This window comes from Montipora capricornis, chromosome 9, assembly GCF_036669925.1.
Source record: "Montipora capricornis isolate CH-2021 chromosome 9, ASM3666992v2, whole genome shotgun sequence".
NCBI lineage: Eukaryota > Metazoa > Cnidaria > Anthozoa > Scleractinia > Acroporidae > Montipora > Montipora capricornis.
This window is the reverse complement of record NC_090891.1, coordinates 7,989,096-8,014,095: the sequence shown is the minus strand read 5'-3', so window position 1 is coordinate 8,014,095 and position 25,000 is coordinate 7,989,096. Positions and strand designations below refer to the sequence as shown.

Genomic DNA, 25,000 nt, shown 5'->3' with positions numbered 1-25,000 from the left:
CCTCTTTCCGAGATCACCAAGCACAAATGAATTATGAGCATTAATCTTTGGGGCAACTTGGAAAATCACAGCAACTCGCTTAATAGTATGTTTTTATTTAAGTGCGCCAAAGGGGGCGACTAACTGCTCAAAATACACTTAAATCCAAACATAGTACGAGTAATTTTTCCTAGAATCCGAGGCAGCGAGCAGCGCGTAAATTTTTACGAGAAAATCGAACAACATTATTCCCCAAAAAGGACTGTTCAGTTTGCAAAATCTCAGCGGATAAATCCCTTTTTTAACCTACGTGACAGCATTTTTGGCCGCAGACCCTGATCGGGGGATGTCAATTTCATTGCGTATTTTTGACCAAACGTTGATTATGCAGAATTGAGGAGAATCCCTCGTATGGTGTCAAGTGCGCTTTTGGATGATTCCCTCTCCTCCTACACTGATTTTTTTCAGTGTATTTGATTGTTTATGCTATTGGAGAAACTGTAATAAATAAACTGTTTTGCTCGCTAGCGTAATTCGTGTCAGTATCGTCATGAAACATTTTCATCCAAATTATAGATCGTCGTGCCATCAACAAAGCAAAATAATCATACCAACTTCGATTTCGCCGAAATTATCGAAACGGCGCCCCATACAAACTTAAAACTTTTCACACAAGAGAAGATAAAAATACCATTATTCGATTTCCGAAGCAAAACATTGTTTTTCCTTGTTTACCGCAATTTTAATACGAAATTTTCCTGTTATTCTGGATGGCGTAGCAACATAATTTCACGGCGTGAACATGAGTGAGTCCACGAGGTGACTTCATTATTTTCACGGTCTTCAATTTCGCGCCGTGAACTTTTTCACTCAGCATAGTGAAAAGAATTGGAGCAATAGTGAACACGCCGTGAAATTTCAATTTCACGGCGTGAAATATTAAATTCACGGGCCGTGACCGTGAAATTTATTTCACGGTTTACTATGAAATCCATAAGCCCCCTTTTCGCGTGAAAGGTCACATTTATAAAAGGCGACCAAGAAATTATTCTTTTGTCTTTATGCTAATCATCCTCACTAGCCTCACTTTGGAGCAAAGATTCTTTTGAATTTTGTTCGTGGTAGCGAGGCTAGTGAGGATGATTAGCATAAAGCCAAAGAATGATTACTTAGCCGCCATTTATGATTACGGTCTATGTTTTCAACGTTTTGGTGAAAGTTTCCTTTGCTTATTTTTGTTTTTCAAAATTGACTTCTTCTAATGTAAAGTTTTACTGAAAATCAGCCTTGAACAGCATTTGGGAGTAGAGAATAAAGCTCCTTCGTTAATTTTTAACCTGAGATTAGCGTTAATCGGCTTTTGAACAACTGGCCCAGGATCATAAGTTGTTAAATAAATAAATAAATAAATAAATAAAAAATCTCATATCCTGATAACCCACTTATAGGGCTTCGTTGTTTACATTTTGCAAATTTAGCAACATTAACAATGAGCTTTTACAACAAACAACTTCAAGTTATATTACAGATTTATCTTTCTGGTAATCTCTCGCCATTTTCCAAGTTCACTGTAACGGGACAATTTGTGTAAAACATTTTGCTTCGTAACCACACAGACATTTAACGGGGGAAGTCTGGACATGGAAATGTCATCGATCACAGAAAAACTTTGTGCTAAACGAGAGTTTAACAACCCCGTGGACGAACATGTTGTGAAAGTGGTGAAGGGCAATGAAACGGCGGACAAAGCCGCGGATGTTTCTTCTACAACAAACAAAAGTTCACTGTTTTGGTTGATTGATAGTAATCAGAAATTTGAAGATCCTAAAGTAATCTAGGACAGCAACTGTTGATTTTTCTTGTACATGTAAGGGAATAAACAAACAAGCTTTTATTTCTATGATTCAATAAAATTTTAATGCATTGAAACTCGGGTCTCAGGCAAGTCATTGCGGAATAGTTTTGCGTTCAAAGAAACATTTGTTAATCTGAAATTAACATACATGTATACAGAGGGAATTTGTTTCCAGAAAAGTCTGCTACTGCAGTGTTATCGGTGACATGTATCCAGTAAGGTCTACGAACTGACCACGGAGTAAACTTGAAATACTACTCCGGTGTATAGTGTCTATTTCCCTCAGAAGGAAAAGGAAGAGATGATGATGATGATGTATAGTGTCAAGGACTGTTTACAGAATACATGTAGTTTCAAAGACTTTCCTCTCTCAAAATACTGTGGTAGTAATTGTCACTAACAAGCTACATTGTAGGTTACAGCTTAATTGTCGGGCGGATCGCTCACCAGATCACTCCAGTCCAATAGTGTTGAAGACTGTTTACAGTCCATGTGATTGTTTAGTATGCTTCGATCGTAAAGCCAAAGAATAAACATTTCCTCTGCAGTCGCGGTAATACATGTAGTGTCATTGCTTGTGATTTTGTCCCATTTTCAGCAGCCGGATTCGAAAGAGGGCTAAACTCGCTCATTTTTCTGCGTTACTCCCGGACAACAGTCTCTGTGAAACTTTGGCAGGCTTATCGTTCATTTGTATTCCCAGTTGCGTTTGTGCTATTAGGCTATCAAGGAATCAGTCAATCCACCAGCTCATTAAATTCTTGATTCCTTCGACTGGATTCTCAACTGGATTCTCGATTGTTGTTCCTCGAGAATCTAGGTTCGAAAGAGACTGTCAACTTACTTTTGCATGGTACTGTACATGTATGTGTCTGGTTTATGACACTGGTCAAAATTCAGAGAGTGACCTTACCAGCTGACATTAAATTTTATTGGTGATGTAAAAGATAGGTCTTGGGGAATTAAACCTTATAACCTAACCCTTACCTGGATGTTTACATACATGTATACAACATGAAAAGAAAAAAATGACATGGTGATTATGGATGATACACCATACACTGCGCTTCAACCAGATCATCTCAAGGCAGTACAGCCGACTCTTTCACAAGCTGGTTTTGGCAGGGTTAGGGTTAGGCATGATGCTACTCCCTAAATTGTAGCAAGATCGTGTTTAAATATGCAAACATTTTTGTCCTGCAGGAGAATATTCAAATTTTGAGAGATTTGTCACTTCTTCAAATTCAAATGCGGGATCTTGAGGGGTTTAGGGTAAGCAAAAGTACTCTAAGTAATTATTGTGGTGCATTTTTGTTATTTTTTTGTCAATATTAATTTTCTGTACTTAAACATTGAAGATTTTTTTTTAGGTGGTGCTATCCTCTGTCAACATGTTACAATGAGAGCATTTCTTTTTTTTACTAGGAAACAAGATACCAGTTACTCAGATTGCGACCTGGACAAAGAGCATCTTGGATTGGTTATGCCATCTCCTACCATTTGCTAAAAGATTATGACATGGCCTTTACTATTTTGGACGATTTTCGAAAAACACAAAGTGTAAGTATAAAAGTAACTCTTATTAACAGGGCTTCTGATATTCTGATATAATGTTTCGATTTAACATGATAAACCTAAAATCGCAATTCATGAAAAATCGCAGAATTTACGGAAGAAAAGAACCAAAATTAAACATCCATCCCATCTAGGTACACAGACCATTTGTGTCACAAAGTGTCCCCTAAAACACTGCTTCTCAAGTAACAATAAACAGCTTGATTTCCCCTTTCCTAAAAATAAAGCTAACCCTAACACTTGTTGGAAATAGATAGCAAGATAAGGGTTAAACCAGGGCTCAAGACTAACTTTTTAGCTCATTAGCCTAGTGGCTAGTAGCGGGTCTGATTTCACTAGGCAAAACTAAAATAATGTGACCTCGCGCAAAAACGTTCCTAACGACTACTCGTTCTGAGAGGCATGAAGCTGTGACATAGCCGTGAAGTTGCGGTTAGAACGGAAAGGGAAGTTGTTCTCACGAGTTAAGGAGTCGTTCTTACACATAAGTAATAGTGACTCATGAGAACGGAATTGGAAGTCACTCCCTTTCCTCAAGCAGTCGTTCGAAAATAACAGGTTCCCTTTGAGAACGGCTCTGGTCATTCACAAGAGAAAGCAAAAATATCCACCACGTTACGAACTTCGCAAAACACTGTTATAAAACTGAAGTCTTTACAACACTTTAAATAAGTGATAATGAGCATGAGTGAAATGGCAGAGAATCCAACGGTGAAGTATGTTAAATTTTTGTTTTGTGCGACTCTCTTGATATTAATTCCGGGCACAAGAGAAAGCAAAAATATCCACCACGTTACGAACTTCGCAAAACACTGTTATAAAACTGAAGTCTTTAACAACACTTTAAATAAGTGATAATGAGCATGAGTGAAATGGCAGAGAATCCAACGGTGAAGTATGTTAAATTTTTGTTTTGTGCGACTCTCTTGATATTAATTCCGGGCGTGCACCTGGCATCGTCTCGGTTCTTGTTTTGCACTCAACTTGTCTGTTTTGCAAATTATGCAACTTTTTTGGAGTTACCGGTAGTGTTAAAAATACAAATGTAAAGTGTTGAACATGAAACTTGAATGTATTCAATCGCTTGATTATTAACATTGGCCATGGCGAAGTCACAGCCGTATGGGCCGACGATGAACTGTGTACTGACCGCCAAAATTTGTTTACTGAAGCTAATAGTTCCTACAGGGGACAGATTCCTCAAGGCATTTTGAGATGTGGTCGATGCAGCTTTGACAGCCCATATATTTTGATCGTTGAATCAACGGGCATAACAGTTTCAAAGAAATTGATCGTTTTATTTTAAGTACAAATTCGAGGGGAGGGATAAGACTTTATTTTTGTGCAATTTAGAAATCTGAAATCTGACAATAGATCGAACATTAATTCTTAAATATTAATTAGCTGGACCCCCAAATTTTCGCAATGAACCCCCCAATTTTTCTAAAAGTGGTCCAGAGGACCCCCAAATTTGAAAAGGTGGACACTTCTCTGAACTTGCAATGCCGTTTTAGTGGATCTTTAAACAAAATATACCCTCATGGAGCTCAAGAATGGAACGTCAATTGGATGAACAAGACAGGCGGTGAAAAATGAATCTCTGGAATCTTTAAATCGACGAGTAATGGTCTTCAACAACAATTTTAGTTTTTCGCCGTTGGATATCAAGTGAGCTTTGTCTCTAATATTTTGCTAACTTGGTATTATATACAACACTGAAATCAAATGGCAATTTTTTTGTGCTTATGGGCTAGCCCGTAAGAGATATGTCCAGGTTTGACCCTAATTAGATGTACACGGATTTCAATAAGCGCCACGAAGTGTCCCCTTGCTCTTCTAGCCAACTTGAACATCACTTGTGTCTTAGAATACAGACAATTTATGTCACAAAGTGTCCCCCAAATGCTGCTCTTTAAGTGAAGATTAACTGATGCACCAAAGCTAAAAATAACGCTAACCTTTACCCTTATCTTATTGTTGAAAATAGGTAGCAAATACTTAGACTTAAAGGGACACTTTTTGTTGGATGTCGAAATTGGGCGTGCATCTAATTAGGGTCAAACCTGGACATAAGTAACCGGTAATGCACAATGTCATTGGGGTTGTCTGAATGAGTGAGTGAGTGAGTGTAAGATCGCGTGCATGGATCACGAAACTAATGAAGTCTTTATTCAATTTTAACAATTTAACGGTTTGCGCTAACCAGGCTTCGAGCAACCAGCCCCAGGAGATTCAAGTTGACCTTGCGTAATATGGAGCTCTAACAGTGCACGATATTGTTTTGGTATTGTCTATCATTGTAGTGCCATGGTAGAAGTCTTGGGTAAATAGCCTGAGAAAACATGTGGTTACTAGCAAAGTACTGAACCCAGAAAGATTGAAGAAAATAAATGGGAAGTGAAAAACATTGTCTTCTGGGATGACATGTTGACAGTTGTCTTTGTGTAATATGTAGGTCTAACAGTACACGATATTGTTAAGGTATTGTATATCATTGTAGCGCCATGGTAGAAGTCTTGGATAAATAGCCCCTTGAGAAGACATGTGGTTACTCTAGCAAAGTACTGAACCCAGAGAGATTGAAGAAAATAAAAGGGAATCGAGGAACATTGGCTTCTGGGCTGACGTGTTGATCATGCAACTTCTTTCCACCACAAGTGTAAGCGGGCACTGACAGCATCTGATAGCTTTGTAAACAAAAGTTTAAAGCTGAAGTTAAGCACTATCCAGCGGGGTTAGTGTCTGGATGGGCGACCCAAGAAATATATCACTCAGTAACAGAAGCATAGGACCGAAAATTCTATTTTAATGCTATCAAATGCGAACCAAGCAAGATACAGATTTTGTTAGCTTGCCTTATGCAAAACAAGTATTGATGTAAAAGTAAATAAATATGGATACACAGTTTTTAAGAAGAGCGGAAGGAAGTTTCAGGACGGTCGATCGAGAATAAGATATTTTGCCATCGGTAACAAAATTTACAACATGAAAACAACAGTAATTTTGAACCACGAATAAAAAAAGTTTCCATCAGTGAAAAACATTTTGGGAGATTTTAGTTGTTTTGTTGTAATTGTACTTTTGGCTGCACCGAGTAAATCGCACATCGAATTCAGCGGGCGCAGTGATTAAGTCACCGTGGCATGTTTACTTTCAATTGTTATAAATTTTCACAAGAAATGTGCGAATTCAACACAAAGATCACAATCGCTCAACTCTCAGAGATTGACCATTGTTTCTGGAAAATCAAAAATTTACTCTCTAAGACAAGGTTATCACCAGGTAATTCCTTTTTTTTTTGGTAATAGCAGCTACTTTATTATTCATCAGCGTCACAATCTTTTGCCGATTTTGGGGGGCATTTTGTTGAAACTCAAGCACGCTTGCAACAGACCTGTTAACCTTTGCAGAGTTGAGTACAAAATGAATGTTACTTGCCAGACAAACAGGCAAACTTTAAATAGATGCGACTTCAGTAAACACTGTGAGACACACAACAGAGATCACAGATCTACTAGTGGTGTTCGATTCCTTCTCTGTCTTTGTTGAACCCGTAAGTTGCCAGAGAAATTTCCATTTGGTTTCAGTGTTGTACGTAACACCACCTTGGCGAAATATTAGAAGTACAGCTCATTTTGATTTCGGCTTGACGGGCGAAAGATTCACGCTGTTGAAGTCCATTACTCATCACTTTTAAGATTCCAGATCTTTATGTTTCACCGCCTGTCTTGACGTTCCATTCTTGAGCTCAATATGGGTATGTTTTCTTTAAAGGTGTACTAAAACGCTCTTCGTGTTACAATGACTTTTGATGCCATTACAGGTCAATTGTGCAGAGCAAGCTACGCATTACCCCAGGCCCCTCAAACCTAACAAAATACGCACAGAAGACTCTATGCACAAAGACACCACTTAGCAGGGGAGTGACAGGCAAGACTTTTCCCGACATGGAAAAAAATAACAAAAATAACAAAAAACCCACGAAATGAAACCGAGATTCCAACTGGGTTTGGCAACCCAGTAACTAGCCCCAGAAAGGTCACGAAATTAAATGTTGTGATTTTCATCCAAGCCAAAAAATTTTCGTGGGAAAATCAGGAAGTAAGCATTAACATTGCTTGCGCAAATAAAGCTACCTGATGCTATCAAGTGCTCATAATTTGTTTTCTCTCTTTGTATATCGCCCGCGATACAGAATTATTTGACAAACATATTAAACCTTGAGAATTACCATTGCTCTTCTGAAGTGAAAAATAAAAAATAAATCCAAGAAAGGAACTCTGCATGCATTGACCTTGATTTTCAAACAGATCACTTACTTCCGGATTTCCATCGCGACTCTTTGCACACTTTACTACCTCTCGCTCATTATTTCGTTTTTTTTTCTTTATTTTCCCTATAAATGCATCCATTCTTCCTTCAAAATTCACTCAGTTTTTGTAACTGTTACAGTAGCCACATGCAGTGTTTATCTGAAAAACTTAATTACAATGCTCTTCATGCATTCCAAGCATTCATTGTCATCGCCATTACAAAAACATGTCAACAATCACACAGACATTTACCCGTAAGCACATGTCCACCGAGAGACCTATTTTTATGGACTTAACAAACATTGAAGGAATCGAATGCCTTGAATGCATCATAGTGTTTACTGAAGTCGCATCTAAGTTGTCTGGCAATTTACATTTATTTTGTACTCAACTCTGCGAAGGTAGAAAACAAAATGGAAATGTGACGGTGAAGAATTATTTGAATGAAAGCTTGTTGTCTCTTTTGTGCTTCATTATTTACGGTCAAGGTTCTTTCGAAAAGGCTTAACTGATGAGAGTGTAATGTGAAGTGCTAGTTTTTGTACCCCATATGAACCATGTGAGCGTTAGCCCTACTAATGGAAATGAGCCCACACAAGGACAGAGAAAAACTCTGACCAGGGTGGGAATTGAATCACAACCTTCAGGGTAGATCACCACTGCTGTACTGACTGAGCTACAAGGTCAGACGGGAGCAAGCCGTTTGAACTGAAGATGTGAAAGTCACGGCAATGAAGATGTACAAGTACAAGGAAGGGTTATGTTTTTATAAACGTTGGCCGTGTAGCACTTATATTTCAACAGACTTAACTGATTAGAGTGTAATGTGAAGTGCTAGTTTTTGTACCCCATATGAACCATGTGAGCGTTAGCCCCACTAATGGAAATGGGCCCACCCAAGGACAGATAAAACCTCTGACCAGGGTAGAAATTGAACCCACGATATTCGGGTTAGATCACCGCTGCGCTACCGACTGAGCTACAAGGTCAGACCCTAACCCTAACCCTAACCCAAATTCCCATCCTGGTCAGAGTTTTTTTTGTGTCCTTGTGTGGGCCCATTTCCATTAGTAGGGCTAGCACTCACATGGTTCATATGGGGTACAAAAACTAGCACTTAACATTACACTCTAATCAGTTAAGTCTGTTGAAATGTAAAAGCTACACTGCCAACGTTTGTAAAAATGTAACCCATCCTTCTTCTTTCGAAAAGGGTTTGATGTGAATTGCATAATTGCAATTGAAATAGGAAGGGTTCAAGAAAATAAACAGGTCTTTTGGAAGCGTGCGTGAGTTTTAACAAAATGAGCCCCAAAATCAGCAAAAAATTGTGACGCTGATGAATAATAAAGTAGCTGCTATTTCCAAAACGATGGAATTACCTGGTGATAAATAACCTCGTCTTGGAGAGTAAATTGTTGACTTTGCAGAAACAATGGTCAACCTCAAGAGTTGGGAGATTGTGATCTTTGTGTTGAAGTCGCACATTTCTTGTCCAACTTTGTAACACTTGAACTAAAACAAAAACCCGGTATCTTGCCATCATTTGACACAGATGCTTCGCTGTTTCGCGAGTAGGCAGGCCACGGTAACTTGATTACAACACCCGCTGAATTCGATGTCACTTTCGATTTTGTGATTTAATTGTGCAGCCAAAAGTACAAAATTGAACGTAGCAAAATGTTTTTCGCTGATGGTAACTTTTTATATTTGTGGTTCAAATTAATGTTTTTTTTTTCATTTCGTAAATTTTGTTGCTGATGGCAAAATATTTTATTCTCGATCGACCGTCCTGAATACTTCCTTCTGCTCTTCCTAAAAAATGTGTATCAATATTTATTTACTTTTGCATCAATATTTGTTTTGCATAAAGCAAGCTAACAAAATCTGTATCTTACTTAGTTCACATTTTTGAGTGTTAAAATAGAATTTTCGGTGCTATGCTTCTGTTACAAAGAGGTATATTTTTTAGGTCACCCATCCAGATAAATGCCAGACAGGGCTTAACTTCAGTGAACGTTTGTATTTCAAAGCTGTTGGACGCTTAGAGTGCACACTTAAACTTGTGGTGTCAAGAAGTTGTGAGGGAACAGCATGTCAGCCTAGAAGCCAATGTTTTTCGATTCCATTTTATTTTCTTCAATCTTTCTGGGTTTAGTACTTTGCCAGTAACCACATGTCTTCTCAGGGGGCTATTTACCTAAGACTTCTACCATGGCGCTACAATGGTATACAACACCAAAACAATATTGTGTACTATAAAGGTTTTGCACAGCAGCCATGTTGCATGGCAGGAACATTTAGATTCTTTTTCCTATGGGAACAAATGTTCTTTCTTGTGCAAAACATTTTCATTGTTTCTGCCATGCAGCATGGCTGCCATGCAAAACCTCTATTAGAGCTACAGTATTATGCAAAGACAACTTGAATCTCCTGGAAAACAGTTGACAATATGAATGCGGAAAAGTATTATCTTAAAATTACACAAATAATAAAGGAAAAACCTGGCTTATATAAGATTTTCTTTTTTAATACATGTACAGTGTATGTGTACATGTAGTTTCAACAGCAGTCCCTGCGTTTTGTGCTTGAAGGATTTTTGAGTCAATTTATAATATTCGGCTGCCAGAGTGCTTGCAAACTCGTTTTCTCTCCTTTAATGTGAGATTCACCATTCGTAGTGAATACCAAGCAACAACTGGCAAAGGTTGACATTGATCATACAATATATTTTTAATTGGAGACTGAAATTAGACCAAATCAATGAATTCACATGTAAATAACACTTTCAATGCTTTTTATTACTTGCTTGTACCATATCTTTCTAAGCGTCCACAGAGACGCCCAATTCATGCATCTGTCTCAAGTCGTGTTGACTATTATAGCAGTCTGCTCTATGGCCTACCAGCCTACCACCTTAATAAGCTACAGAGGGTCCAAAATGCTGCCTCTAGGTGAATTTTCCAGTAAGCTAAATACTGCCATGTTAGACCGTTGCTGTATAATCTGTGCTGGTTGCCAGTTAAGTTTTGGGTTGATTTTAAGATAATTTTATTACTATTAACTTCAACGGTTATCAATGGCTTAGCTCCTTTTTGTCTCCGGGAACTTGTTGATCTTAAGAAAGGAGGCAAATGCATGTATAATCTACGCTCCAATTGTGATGGGCACCTACTACTGTAAATGCTGTGAAATTCAAGACTTTAAGTAATAGATAAAATATGAACGGGAGACCTTTATGGGCAGTTATAGCCCATAAAGGTCGGACGCGAATATTTTATCTTACTTGTGAAATGAAACAATAGATTTTGATTGTTATGTTAATTACGTGGGCGTGGAGTTGTCCTATAGGAGTTTAGCATTGAATTTAGCAATCTATTTTGGTAGAGCTTTTGTGGTAGAAACATGGCTTGTTGGTTTCGCTCTCCAAAGAGTAAAGAAGAAGAGACCAGTCTAGTGTCGGAGCAACTCCGAAAGCAACACAATACAACACTAAATGGGGTAGAAAAGTCTTCGAGGAGTGGCAGCAGCGACGGCAAAATAAATGAGCAATTTGAGAAGTTGTTAGAATGGCCGGTCTCAAATGCGAAGATGTTGAAGATGTGACCGTTTCAGTAGAGCACATGTCGGCAAATAAGCTAAACTTTTGGTTGAGCAAATTCAGTTTGTTTGTGAAGTGGCCAAGCAAAATGGAGAGCGTTATCCGCCCAATTCGCTTTATTTGTTATTTTGTGCTATTAACTGTCATTTGCGTGAGACGGAAGGCGAGGATGCATTAAACTTTCTCGACAAGGCACCCAAGATTCAAGTAAATTGTTACCTAATAGTTGTGATTGAAATGTCAAACTTGTGATTGATTGATAAACTTTGTACAAATTTACAGGACTTGTTTTTATGAAAGTTGAGCATACTAATTAGGCGAGTTAGAAGTCTTAATGAAATTTAATTTTACTGCTAATTCAACTAATTAAAAATTCATCAACCCCAGCCTTTCCCTGCTATCTATTCAATCCCACCCCGTGCTTTCAGACAGTTGAACTTTAACGGGATTTACAAACCAACACATGTGACCTGAATAGTGCGTTTCTGTTGGCTGTCATCCTGATGAATTATTAATGAATTTTACAACAATGTTAGGAGATCGCCTTTTTACTGTGGCTGCTCCTTAACTATGGAATTTATTGCCCTTTGCAATTAGGAGTAACCCATCAAGTACATCTTTTAGGAAGACACTTGAGACATTTTTATTCCAGAAAGCTTTTAGGTAATTTTATATGCTTTTTAAACTTGTTAACTTTTTAGTAGGTTTTTGCAATTTTTACAGCTGTTAAGTTGCTTAAGTAATCAGTTTTATAATTTTTGAGCACTGATGAAAAAAGTTAATATTGATATTGGTGCTATATACTGTAAGTTTTATTATTATTAAACAAGTACGTGACCTCTTGACCTTGTTGTTTACAGTAAATGAAACAACAGCCGAGAAGTTCCGCATGATTTCACACTTGATTAATTATTTTCGAAGAAAATACAAACGTTCACTGAAGTTAAGCCCTGTCTGGCATTTGGTAATGGGGCACAGGGAAACTGTAATCCGCTTTCCTTTTGTGTTCAGTATTTTTTTTTCTAATTTGCTGTTTTGGTTAGTTTTTATCCTCTCTTTTAGCCCCAATGGCTAGTGAAAGCTCAAAATCTACCAGTCAAAACTGAAATTTCACTAGCCTGTGGCTAGTTGGCTAGTTAGTCTTGAGCCCTGTTAAACTTAACAGGACACTTTGTGTCAGATGTCAAAATCAGGTGGGTATCTAATACATGTATCTTGCATATCTGGACATACAGTATGTGCTGGAATCAGTCCTTAATGTTCTTTCATGTGGCATGTGCTATGGTTATTATATGGTCAATTCCCCTGGCAAAGTTACACCTTGGGTTTCAGCATCCATCGCAAAGATTCAAGGTATTTTCTTGTTTCAGTGGGCCGTGCTTTTATGCCATACTACAGTAAATGTACATGTGTAGGGCATGAAATTTAGTTTACTCTGCTTCATTATCATCACAGATTTCTTTATCAAAAGTTGACATCGAACATGGTGAACTGCTGCTGTATCAAAACATGGTGCTTCGAGAAGCTGGAAGACCACACAGAGCATTAGACCACTTGATGCAATATGGATCATTGATGCATGATAAACTTGTAGTGCGAGAAATTAGAGGTACAGTCATTTGAGTTATGCTGCACACAAACAGCTGTGCAGTGAAGAGAATTATTTTGAAACACATCTGCTTCAACCATGAGCTAAGTTTAGTTCACATAATTATACATACATTGTGTAACATACATACATAATTGACCAATTCCAATAGGGGTTTTTCAGGGCCAATGAACACAATCATGACAGAACAGAACATTCAACAACAACTGTTGGCTATTTACAGTTAGTGCAGCTGAGAAGTTGAACCAGGGACTTCCCGGAACAAATTCAACCAGTGGCCAGAATGTGTCCAGTGCTTGACGTTGCAAGCAATGTGACCGGATTTTATTCACTGGCGACTGACTTTTCACACTTGCAATGTAGGCGCCAGCCTGACCACTAAGATATTTTTATTGCATTATTATTTCCATAAGGTCGCAATAGTAGTAAGAATGATAAATACTGTAGGAAACAGACAACTTTTTTGAAAGACATGTTTTGGCATGCTTATGCCATCATCAGTTTAATGAGTTCCTTAGTGTGAACAGTTATAAAGTCTACGGGTAGATGAAAAAATTATTACAACATGACGTAATACAAAAGCGGGTACTAATTACAGCGTGACACCAAACATCAAGGTGTAAACTAAACCGTGAGAAAAGTGTTGTAATGCTGCAGTTGTTTGTTAAGTTCAGCTTTGATCTTATTTATATAAAAGGCTTCTTTGAGTTTTAAATCAATTGAGTTGCTGGCAGAATCCAGAATACTAAAGCACGAAGGGGAGTATTTGTTCTTACATAAAGGGGATGTGTTGACCATTCCCTTTGTCCCCATCCCCCTTGTCAACCATTCGAATCACCCTCTACTCTATAGGCGTTATGTTGACTGTCTTTCACAACGAACAGGATGCTATGTCATTTTTTGATTACATCAATTCACGGCACCCCAACATCAAATTCACTTTTGAGAAGGAGAATGATGGTAAACTCTCCTTTCTTTACATACTTGTTGACAACTCTTCGCGTGATTGTGTTTTTTCAGTTTTTCTTAAAAAAAACGTACGCTGGTCTCTTAACTAATTTCTTTAGTGATGAAATGGTATATGAAATGAATCATATATGATTGATTCATTCCTCAGGGGACCATTAGAACCCACAAATGACCAGCTCCCAACGTCAGTGGCTTCATAGCTCAGTTGGTTAGAGCGTCGCACCGGAATTGCGAGGTCACGGGTTCAAACCCCGTTGAAGTCCTGAATTTTTCAGGCTTCTCTACGCAATTGTAAAAATTGCGTTCATAACTGCGAAGATCATAGTTTCACTTAATTTCTTTAGTTTTACTCCATCATGCTATAAAATTGGCCTTATCAGAACTGTTATCGACCGTGTCTATAAAATCAACAACACTTCCTCCGGCCTTCAAAACGATGTTAATAAACTTTGAAATGTACCGGTAATTCATTTCCCTCGCACATTATTGACAGAACTTTCAAGCGGTATCTTGACCGGTCTTTTTGTCAAAAAAGCCAGAACACTAATGATGACAATGATACATGTTATTTTAAACTCCCTTTTGTCGGCCATTATTCCAAAATAGCGAAACTTAAAATCCGACAACTTACTAAGCGCTTTTGCAAATCTGACCTAACTATCAAATTAGTTTTCACTTCATTTAAAATTAAAAACATGTTTAGTGTTAAAGATCATACTCCTGTTGCTCTAAAATCCATGGTAGTTTACCAATTTTCTTGTGCGGGTTGTAATTCCTGTTATATTAGTGAAACTAGTGACCACTTTTTTATCAGGATAAAGGAACACACGGAAAGCAATAAAAACTCGCATATTTTTAAGCATTTCAACACATCCCCTTTATGTAAGAACAAATACTCCCCTTCGTGCTTTAGTATTCTGGATTCTGCCAGCAACTCGATTGATTTGAAACTCAAAGAAGCTTTTTATATAAATAAGATCAAACCTGAACTTAACAAACAATTGCAGCATTACAACACTTTTCTCACGTTTTAGTTTACACCTTGATGTTTAGTGTCACGCTGTAATTAGTCCCCGCTTTTGTATTACGTCATGTTGTAATAATTTTTTCATCTACCCGTAGACTTTATATCTGTTCACACTTAGGAACTCGTTAAACTGATGATGGCATAAGCATGCTGAAACATGTCTTTCAAAAAAGTTGTCTGTTTCCTACTGCATTATTATTATTTAATTTTGTTATTCATCAAATGAGTACAATGAATGGACAAGGCACATTAATTTACTTCACGCCTTAACGCATGTAGGCTTTGGAAATGGTGTTTATTTATCCTCTTGTTATCTTTATCTGTCGTTAACTTCATTTTAAGCATGCATTCCTTGCTTCCATCATCATATGTGGTAGTCTTGAAGACTTTTGATGTCAATCTGTGAGGTGTATTGTGACTTTGCTTGAATCTTCCTTCTGTGGCTTCGCTTCCTTTGCCCCGGGATCATCTGTTGCTCTTTCACACAAGAAAGCAAGTGACTTTGTAATGTAGTAAATCCAAGCTTCTCCAAAATAAAGTATCCATGCTCACATATGCTGCTTTTCTATGGAGAATTGCTATAAATTGATTTGAAGGAACTCTCTTACGGTATTTGTTGCTGTTTTTTTTTCGGTGTGGAATCATCGTGGATCACCTTACTGTGTAGCATGATATTTTTGTGGGACTTTTATTTTGTGGATTAAACAGCAAAAATTATACCCCACAAATAAAACTTCTACATGGTATTCAAGTTTTGTTGGCAAACAATCATTCACACATAAGCAGGGTGATATACATTATTGGCAAAAAATCTTCATTGATTCCTGTGAGAATATTTTCCAAATGGGCATGGCAGGCAGGATGATGAGAGCTGTCAATCTATCACTAGAGTTCCAAAATGCAATACGAAACCATTGCAGTCTCTCTCTTCGCTCTAACAAACGCCCGTGGTATTTCCAACTCGCAGTTTCAGCCATTTTGAAGTGTTCGTTCATGTCAATGATTTAGAGCAAAAGAGAGACTGCTCGCAGTCTACATGTACTACTGATAAATAATTATTCTTAGACTAGCCACCCATGTTTCATCTTTCAAGCATTTTGAAATACACGGAGATCTTTCTTGCTACATGCAGTAACGAAGCAGAATTGTACCTAGGAACTGTAGGGATTGAAAAGAACTGTTTCAATCTTTTTTGTAAGTAAAACTTAGATATTCCTCTTTCTTTTGGTTCGAAAAAACATTCTAACCATTGAGGAAATATAAACAAGTATTTTCCAAACAATTCATAGTGGTGATTTCTGTGTGCCAATTTCGAATTTTTGTGTGTGAATCCCACAAGGGCGCAGCCTGGTGAGAACACTGCTCGTGTTTACTTGGTATTAATATTGGTTTCCAGCTTACGTATGCACTGCAGCCCTTTTATCAATCATTGATGGCTGTAATTCTCAGAAATAATGAGTAAGAAATGAAATTGTTGTTCATAATGAATCATGATAATAATTTGAAAAAAGAAACTTAATGTACCACTGTCAATGCACCAATATCGAAAATTTAAACAAGCGAATAAAAAACTTAATAACGGATGTTTCATCGTCATTGTGACACCATTCTCAAGGCTCAGTGAATAAATTAATGTAGAGATTTAGTGTTCTTCAGCATCAGCATAAGAATGAAGGCTTAAGTTTTTCAAGTGAATGTCTTTGCGCCAATTGAGTCCGTTTGCACGTTCAGTGAAGGGTTTGCGAATTAAAAGCATTTCCAAGGATCAAGAGTATATTTAAAATGTGGATATCATATTGCAATATCTGGGACAATCGACTCGGTCACAATCGAATTCCTTAGCAATGTTATGATTGATGTACATTAACTTTTATTACTTTTATTTTACAATTATTTTTCTCCAAGTTTGCCTCAGCTTCAAAGCGAGTCCTAGTGCACAACCATTCAAATGGAAATGACTGGTGTATTTTCATGCAAATCAAACTCATTATCATTTGAATGGTTAAGTACTTTGAACCAGAGGCAAACAGCAACTCGGAAATGGCCAAATCCAGCGTTTAAAATTTGCAACTATTTTTACCCATCTATGGCTGTCAAGGCCGCTCTATGCACTCTGATTTTCGCCTTGATCTCACTTGGATTCTACCCTTTGTTGAAACGTATAAGGAAATTTTTTGGCAAGTAAAATACTTGAGCTGGCAACCAAATCTGAAAGCTTAGGGGCCCCTTGGTTTTTTCCTGAAAGTCAAGCACTGGTGTCCCTAACCCAGGATCCCCAAATCTCAAGGCTAACCACTGGGCCACACTGCCTCCTACGATACAGTACAGTGTATGTGTCTTAAAAAAAAAACAAAACAGTACAGTACATTCAGATTGTGAGAAAAATGATAAGCAAAGCAGCTGGCACTAATGGAGGCTAAAATTTAGCTACCACAAAACATGTGATAACATTCAAGTTTGCTGGTCAGGGAAACTAAGGGTGTGTTCAATTGACCCTACATGTATTCTGACATAAGAATACATGGAATGATGATTTAAAACAGTACGTCTGGCGTTTTGAAGCAACAATGATAGAAAAGATACATGTATTTTTAAAATGGCATTGAGAAGGTGTTTGACGATTTTAACATGAATCTCCATAAAAACGGAGGCTTTGTAACTTCTATTCCTTGAATTCCTATTCCGGAATATGGTCAATCGAACACACCCCAAATTATCTTTTTTTCAGGGGTAATCCTTAGTGAGCAAAAACGAAGCAAATTTGACCAAGGTTTGGCCTACTGGGGTACAGACTCTACTGTGGCAACTTTGGAGCCAGGTTTAATTTTTTCCCAGTAAAGTACTCTATTTTTACCGTCAAGTTGGTTGTGATTCTGTGTTTTGCAGGATCATTGCACCTTGAACTAAAAAACTTGAGAGAAGCAGAGAAGGTTTTCAGAGAGTTGCTGAGGAGAAATCCAGAAAACAACTGGTATTACCATGAACTGGAGAGGTCTTTAGAACTCAGTGAGTTATGAAAAAAAAATGCTGTCATGAAGATACATGAATCAAGTTAACAACAAAATAGTGGTATTGGTCTGTAAGGTCTGTTGGTCGATCAACTAAGAGTGGTCAGCTGTGTTTGACTCATGCATATGGTCAGCTCATTCACAGTCTTTTAAGGTAGTTCCCTTGAAAATGACGTACTATCCAGATTTTTGTCAAACTTGACACAATTGAATTATTCATACACAGGACAAATGGATGGCAAAGGGGCAATTTCAGCTTCAAAATGATCACTTTCTGCAAAAGGACTGGAGGGAATTCCGAAACAACAACTTCTTAACCGAGAATAGATATAATGATTGCGCTTGAAAGCTTTTTAACAGCAAAAGTGGTCTTTGTTGTGTTTCTTTAGATGGCTGGCGAGAAACGCTGCCATCTTTGAAGTTGCAATGTTATGCCAGGGTTCTCAATATAACCCGTAACGCCTGCCATGGGTGTCACTAGTAAGTGTGAGTATGCCTCAATCAGCATATCAGATAGTGCAAATAAAAGAACGACTTTTGGAGTGGATAAATTTGTAATTAAGGTGTCGTAGTACAGTTTTCCAAAGAAGAAGATCAAGATTTTGAAATTTGTGAAATTAAAGCAACAATTTTTTTCACTGCAATTGATGTAAAGTGTAATGTTACCGAACAAATAAGTGCAAATCAGGGGAAAAGGTTAAATACAATGACCGAGCTCCTGGAAGGGGGACTGGAAACTAGGCCTTCTTTCTCAATACCTGGCTGTACAACCAGGGTTAAAATTTTGGGAATTAGCAAACAATATGAAGACGAAACTGTCTTTTTTTAAAAAAGATGTATCACAGTTTTTCAGTTGTTATCAAAATAGACTAAATTCGACGTTTTTGCCATTTGCCAAAAACCTTTCTGACAGATTAAACTATTTCCTTTATTTTACAGTGTATAAGTCGACCTTTCATGGCCTCAAAAGAAGCTCCAAAATTGCCCTCGACTTATACATGTACATGGGTCAATGATTTAGAGCCAAGTTCCAGCTAAATAATTTATTCAAATTTAACATGATAATGTTGTCTTGGGCATAATGAACACAGTGGAAAAGGTTGGCTTTTCCTCTTGCAACAAAAGACTTCAAAATCAATGTAAGCAATTCCAGTTGAAATGAAACAGGATTTGTCCAACTCTAAAATGTTGAAGATACTCACTAGCACAAAAATGAAATAGACACAGGAAATTTCGTTTAACAAGCGTGGAAAGCTCAAAAAGGTATTTCTGTTTCTTCAAATAAAATACGATCAACTGCTTAGTAACCTGGCACAGTACCTCATGTTTGCGTGCAAGCATCTTCACTTGCATTGCCTGAAAATGCTGGTTGGTAATGGTTGTTTTTTTATTTTTGATGCAAACCTTGCTAAATTAAATGCTTTTGCAAACTTCGTGGTGTTTGGTTCATGAGTTTTTTGTTTTGTTTTGTCGAAGATCTGCCTGAAAGTAAGTGCTTGCGCACTTACTATGTAATGCTTGTTACTTATGTAATGCTTGTTATGTTGGTGAAACTAGCGGACACTTCTCCACACGAGTGCGCAAGAGTTCAGAGTTTTGTAAGGCATCCTGCACACCGGATTGCTTTGAGATCCTGGACTCTGCAGCCACTAAGTACTAAGTGAAGCTTAAGGAATCCATGTATATAAAATGGGAGAAGCCCGATCTCAACCAGCAGGTGAAACACATTAACCTGACTCTCTCCCTGTAAGGAACTAAGCGTCACACATTTAAAAATTTTTGTTTTGTTCTGTTTTGATTTAATACGCAATATTGACAACGCAATGTAACGAAGTTTGTAAGATCGCGCGAGCTTTAAATTCAACAGCGATTTCAAAATATGTAACACTGAAGATGACAGATGTACCGTCGAAACATGTCTGGAAAATTAAAGAAAGTTGTTATTTTTATACGACTATCTGTATTGTTGCTGCTATCTAGACTTCAAAAATGATGTGAAATGTGCAAGGTTTAATTGGTCCTTGGTTTATAAAATCTCACATGAAAAACAAAACAAAAAACTCATGAACCAAACACCACGAAGTTTGCAAAAGCATTTAATTTAGCAAGGTTTGTATCAAAAATAAAAAAACAACCATTACCAACCAGCATTTTCAGGCAATGCAATTGAAGATGCTTACACGGAAACATGAGGTACTGTGCCAGGTTACTAAGCAGTTGAACGATCGTGTTTTATTTGAAGAAACAGAAATACCTTTTTGAGCTTTCCACATTTGTTAAATGAACTTTTCCTGTGTCTATTTCATTTTTGTGCTAGTGAGTATCTTCAACATTTTAGACGGACGTACAGTCGAAACATGTCTGGAAAATTAAAGAAAGTTATTTTTATACGACTATTTTTGAAGTCATTTTCAAAGACTGACTTCAGCTTCTGTGATGTTGTGCTTATCCTCTAAAGCCCTGTGTCCCTGAACAATGAAACTAATCAGTTCGGGGTTTACATGATTGTTCGATTTTCTCAGAACTTTTTTGAATCTCAAGGACAAAATGCCTGCCTGTACAACAACTGCTGAATCACAAAACCATTAAGCACTTGAGGCCCTGGATTTTTTTGTATCCGCAGTTCCAGAATCGAAGAATACAAGATTAGTATCCCATGAACATTTAACAAAGAAATTAAGAAATTGCTTTTTTTGCCATCAAAAATGTAGGGTCGACTTATACATGGGACCGGCTCATACACGGGTAAATATGGTTTCTTGTCGCTAAAGAAATCCTGGAATTTTAAGATGGGGTTGTAGGGCTAGTTTTTGAGGAAAAGGCCTTTGAAATGTCTACTTTCCAGTCCCCCTCCAGGAGCGTGGTCACTATATTTAGCATTTTCCCTTGATTTGCATTTTACTTGTTAGGTCAAATTACATTTTACATCGATTGCAGTAACTAGCACTTCAGAAGAGACATCCTGTTGCTTTAATTTTATAGATTTCAAAATCTTGATCTTTTTCTTTGAAAACTGTAGAAAGCCACCTTAATGTTAGTTGCTTTTGCAATTTTCCTTGCCACGTTGCCAGTCCACAGAATGACTGAAGAATCACTGTATTTAAAAGGTTTCGATTGCAACGAAAAACATAGCTGCCATATTGAATTCAAAACGTTTTAGCCCAGACCACTCGCAGATGTCATTTTCCAAGGGGCCCAAGCTACATGGTGTTTGGCAATGTACTTCTGTGTTATGGTTGAAAATAGCACAGCAACGGCTGTTCACAATTCTTTTGAGAGCCCTGTATGTGCAGTATGAGATTGCTGTGCAAAACAAGGGAATCACCTTCATTGCGTGAGGATTCAGCAGACATTTTGCCAGCCACTTTGCTCTGTGCTTGTCTAGATGGGCTTTTGCTTCTCCCCTCCTCACCCCACTGTGCTTCCACAGTTTATTAGTGTGACAGGTGCCTGGACCCCCGACTTGAGGGCTCATGGATGGGTTGCGGGGATTGCTGGCCATGGGAGCGTTACTTGGTTGAGGGGCTGGCTGGCTGGCTGGCCTCCAGTGGAAGCTGCTGGTCGTACACGTAATCCCATGCACCCAGTCTCCATGTATGGATGCAGTTTTTAACACTTTTTGAAACTGAAATTGAAAAAAATGATCATCTTGACATTAATTTTTTGTTTTTTATTGTGTTTAGCCTATCTTCCTTTTAACAATACATATATTGTATCATGACAAACTTTGGTTATTCATTCTTTCTCAAAGATGATATTAATTTTTTTGACTTTCTCCCAAGTTTCCAGAATAGTTAATAATTGTTTTTCATTTCAGGCAACCCTGTTGACCGTTACAACCTGTATATGCAGTATGCTGAGATGTATCCAAGAGCTCAAGCTCCTAAGAGAATACCACTTTCATTCACAACTGGTGTGTTTTCATCTTTATAAGCACTACATGTACATGTACAGTAATTGCTGAGAATTCCTATTTCAATACCCTTGATTCACGGGGGGCTATTATTGGCCTACGGAACATGGACGTACCATGTATGTATTTACCCGTGTATAAGTTAACAGTTTGTTGACTGAAAGTCACCTATTGTAGAATAATCATCCTTGGCATTACATAATGGACCTGGGTCAAAGTCTAGAGTCAACCGGCTGTGGGATACATGTTACTGCAACATTACAATGCACAGGTGTATAGTGATAATTTATGCATAACAATACAGGAAATAAGCCAATGAAGTCAGTTCTGTAACGTTTTCCTCCAAGCACAACCAGTTTTAATGGCGGCAGCAAAGCATAGAGGTGAATTGTTTACATAGACCTTTTGACACTTTAAATTATTGTTGGTTAAGCTCAGAATTCTACTCTTGCAAATCAGTTGTGATCACAATGTTCCATTGATTTCACGTAGTAACTTGGCATGATGCCATGTTGTTACCAGACTCGATCAATTTTCTGGCTTGGATGCTATATGTTTAGGATTTAGTGCTGATCACTCAAGGATTGTACTGTTATGAGAAAGTTGGTTAGCTTCTTCCTTGCATTTGCATTTGTCCTATTTGTCTAGAAATTTACGTGTAAAAAAAAAGGTCAGTATCAATCCTAGAAGGTGTGATTTGATTAGGACTGAAGAGCTCTGTTTAAATTTGTCAAAAAAGCCCTCTTGATGTGATCGTGTACATGTATGACTGTGCATATGCAGTATGATAGTAGCTACAATCATAGTCAGAAGCTGTTGGGAATTTTCAGGCATCAGTTCACTTCACACCTAATTCGATTATTCTCACCATTGGATGAAATATTTGGGAAATACCATGCTCTTGTGGCCCCCCACCCCCCATATTCAATGTTGGAAATCTCCAGGTAAGAAAAGTCACAATTTTTTTCCTTCGAAAATCCGACATTGAAAAGGGGGAGGGGGGTTATTTTGTAAAATGAAGCTACCTTCCCAACACTTTTGTCCATGATTGTAGTATAGTCTTAGACTTCTGTCGAAAATTGTGATACTTGGCTAAGTTATCCTACACCAAACTAAAATTCTCAGGATTCCATTATTGCGTCGACTTGCCTGTATTTGTACACTTCTTATAGGTAGACACAAATAAATACAGTAGTTTTTCGAAATGGTTTAGTACCACGAATACACTGTACAGTGGATTTTGAGTCAGATGAGTGCCTTAATTGTTGGACGTAATGGGTGGGACAGATATGCGACTCACTGTTACTGAGTTTTTCAATGCCAACAATGTAACAAAGGCAACCATTAATAATATTTGGGTGTTGCGATGGTAAAAGGCTGAAGAGCTATAATGTACTTTTTGATTTTTGCTTCTGTAGGGGAAATCTTTATCAGGCTAGTGGACAACTACATGAGGCCTGCTATTCATAAAGGAGTACCACCACTTTTCAACAATATCAGGAATTTATATGCTGATAAAGAAAAAGTAACGACTGACTAAATAATTATGATTTATTAGTTTTTGTCCTCATTTTGCACCTTTCATCTTTACTTGTATTTTAGTAGTTAACAGTCATATTGACCATTTACTGTTTTGTGACACACAATCATGACCCTCCAGACCATTCTGAGAATTATTAGATGACAGAAACAAGGCCAGACAACAGCACACGCCGTAGGGAACTTTGTCTTTCTTTTTGTGAAAGTCATCAAGTTCTTTAACAATCCTCTCAGTGATAATTGTTAAGGAAAAAGGGTCGTAAGATGGGGTCTACATGTGCATATGCAATGTATGATATACATTGATTTGATGGTTTCACATATAATGCGCGTGGATGTTTTGCAAGTTGCATAGTATTTTTCCGAGCCCAGTAGGAGCGAGAAAAAATATGAGCAATGAGCAAAATGTCCCCAAGTATTATACATGTATGTTAAACTATTGAAGAAGAGATTTATTTTTCCACTACAAAAAAAGGTGTTAACCTCTTCAGCCCTGAGGGTTCCCCATTGATAAGTAAAATTGTCTGGTGTTAGACTGAGTATAAGTGTCATTCTTGGGAGTGGAGGGGTTAAAAGGTCATACTTTTTTAGTGCACATAGATGTTGTTAACGTTTTCAGCCTCTAGAGTGGCCCCGTGAGCAAAATCACCTGATGTCAGACAGAGTAAAATCCTTAAAAGTGTCTCTTTTGGGGTGGAAGGGTTAATAATATCTTTAATAACCCTTGTGTACTGTACAGTGAGGTCTGTCTGTGGAATCAAACCCACAACTTCCTGCAAGGCAGACTGGATTCCCATCCAAGTGGAAGAACATATACATGCTGTTTTGTAACTTTTTTTATAACTTAATATTCCAGGTAAAGATTGTGGAGAACATTGCACTTGGATACCTTGACAGCATAACCACCTTGGAACTTTAACAGGAAAAGGTCAGATGCTTCTTGATGAAGTCACTTTGAGTGCAATTTGTTTTAAAAGGTTTCTTATTGAAAAAAGAATACCAGTAGTTCATTTAGTGCTAGTTTGTGGTACATAAAATTCAGCCGCTTTCTTGCGTTGTTGCAGTGGTTTTGTCTTTCAGGGATAATAAGTGTTACCTGTAAACATTCAACTTTCTTTCAGGTGGTGAGCTTGAACCTCCCACAGCTATTCTGTGGGTATACCATTTCCTTGCTCAGCATTTTGACTATCTACGGGACAGCAAGAAAGCTTTGGAGTATATAGACAAGGCTTTAGATCACACTCCAACACTTATTGAAGCTTACATGGTGAAAGCTAGGATTTATAAGGTACTTGTCATTGGAACTCAAGAAAAAGTATTGTGGGAGCTCTTTGCAATTTTTTGTACATTTTCCTCAAAAGTTTTACAAAGATCCTGATTGTACTTTCACTGATTTCATGTATGTGCATGTCAAACGTACATGTAAAGTTGAAAGAGAAAATTTATCTAGTGGACAATGTTACCATAATGTACATGTATGTGTATTGATTTTGTTCAGCATGGAGGAGACATGGAAAGAGCAGCACTTTGCATGGATGAGGCTCGGTCACTTGACACTGCTGATAGATATGTGAACTGTAAATGTGCCAAGTACCAGCTACGAGCAAATCAA

At 37.7% G+C, this 25,000-nt stretch overlaps 1 protein-coding gene and 1 non-coding gene across 2 annotated transcripts in view; both read left to right on the top strand.

Annotated features, from left to right (window-relative positions):
* The window catches only part of LOC138014928 (N-alpha-acetyltransferase 15, NatA auxiliary subunit-like), a 41,940-nt gene that overhangs the window by 5,621 nt on the left and 11,319 nt on the right, over positions 1-25,000 (top strand). The window contains 10 exon segments of the mRNA XM_068861818.1: positions 3,038-3,106; positions 3,260-3,394; positions 12,779-12,932; positions 17,815-17,934; positions 21,754-21,849; positions 23,268-23,374; positions 24,245-24,293; positions 24,296-24,316; positions 24,510-24,676; positions 24,887-25,000. The exon segment at positions 24,887-25,000 is cut by the window's right edge and continues 39 nt beyond it. Of these exon segments, the coding sequence (XP_068717919.1) occupies positions 3,038-3,106; positions 3,260-3,394; positions 12,779-12,932; positions 17,815-17,934; positions 21,754-21,849; positions 23,268-23,374; positions 24,245-24,293; positions 24,296-24,316; positions 24,510-24,676; positions 24,887-25,000 (1,032 nt within the window).
* On the top strand, positions 14,092-14,164 carry Trnas-gga (transfer RNA serine (anticodon GGA)). Its single transcript has one exon. It is a non-coding gene; the product is annotated as a tRNA-Ser (tRNA).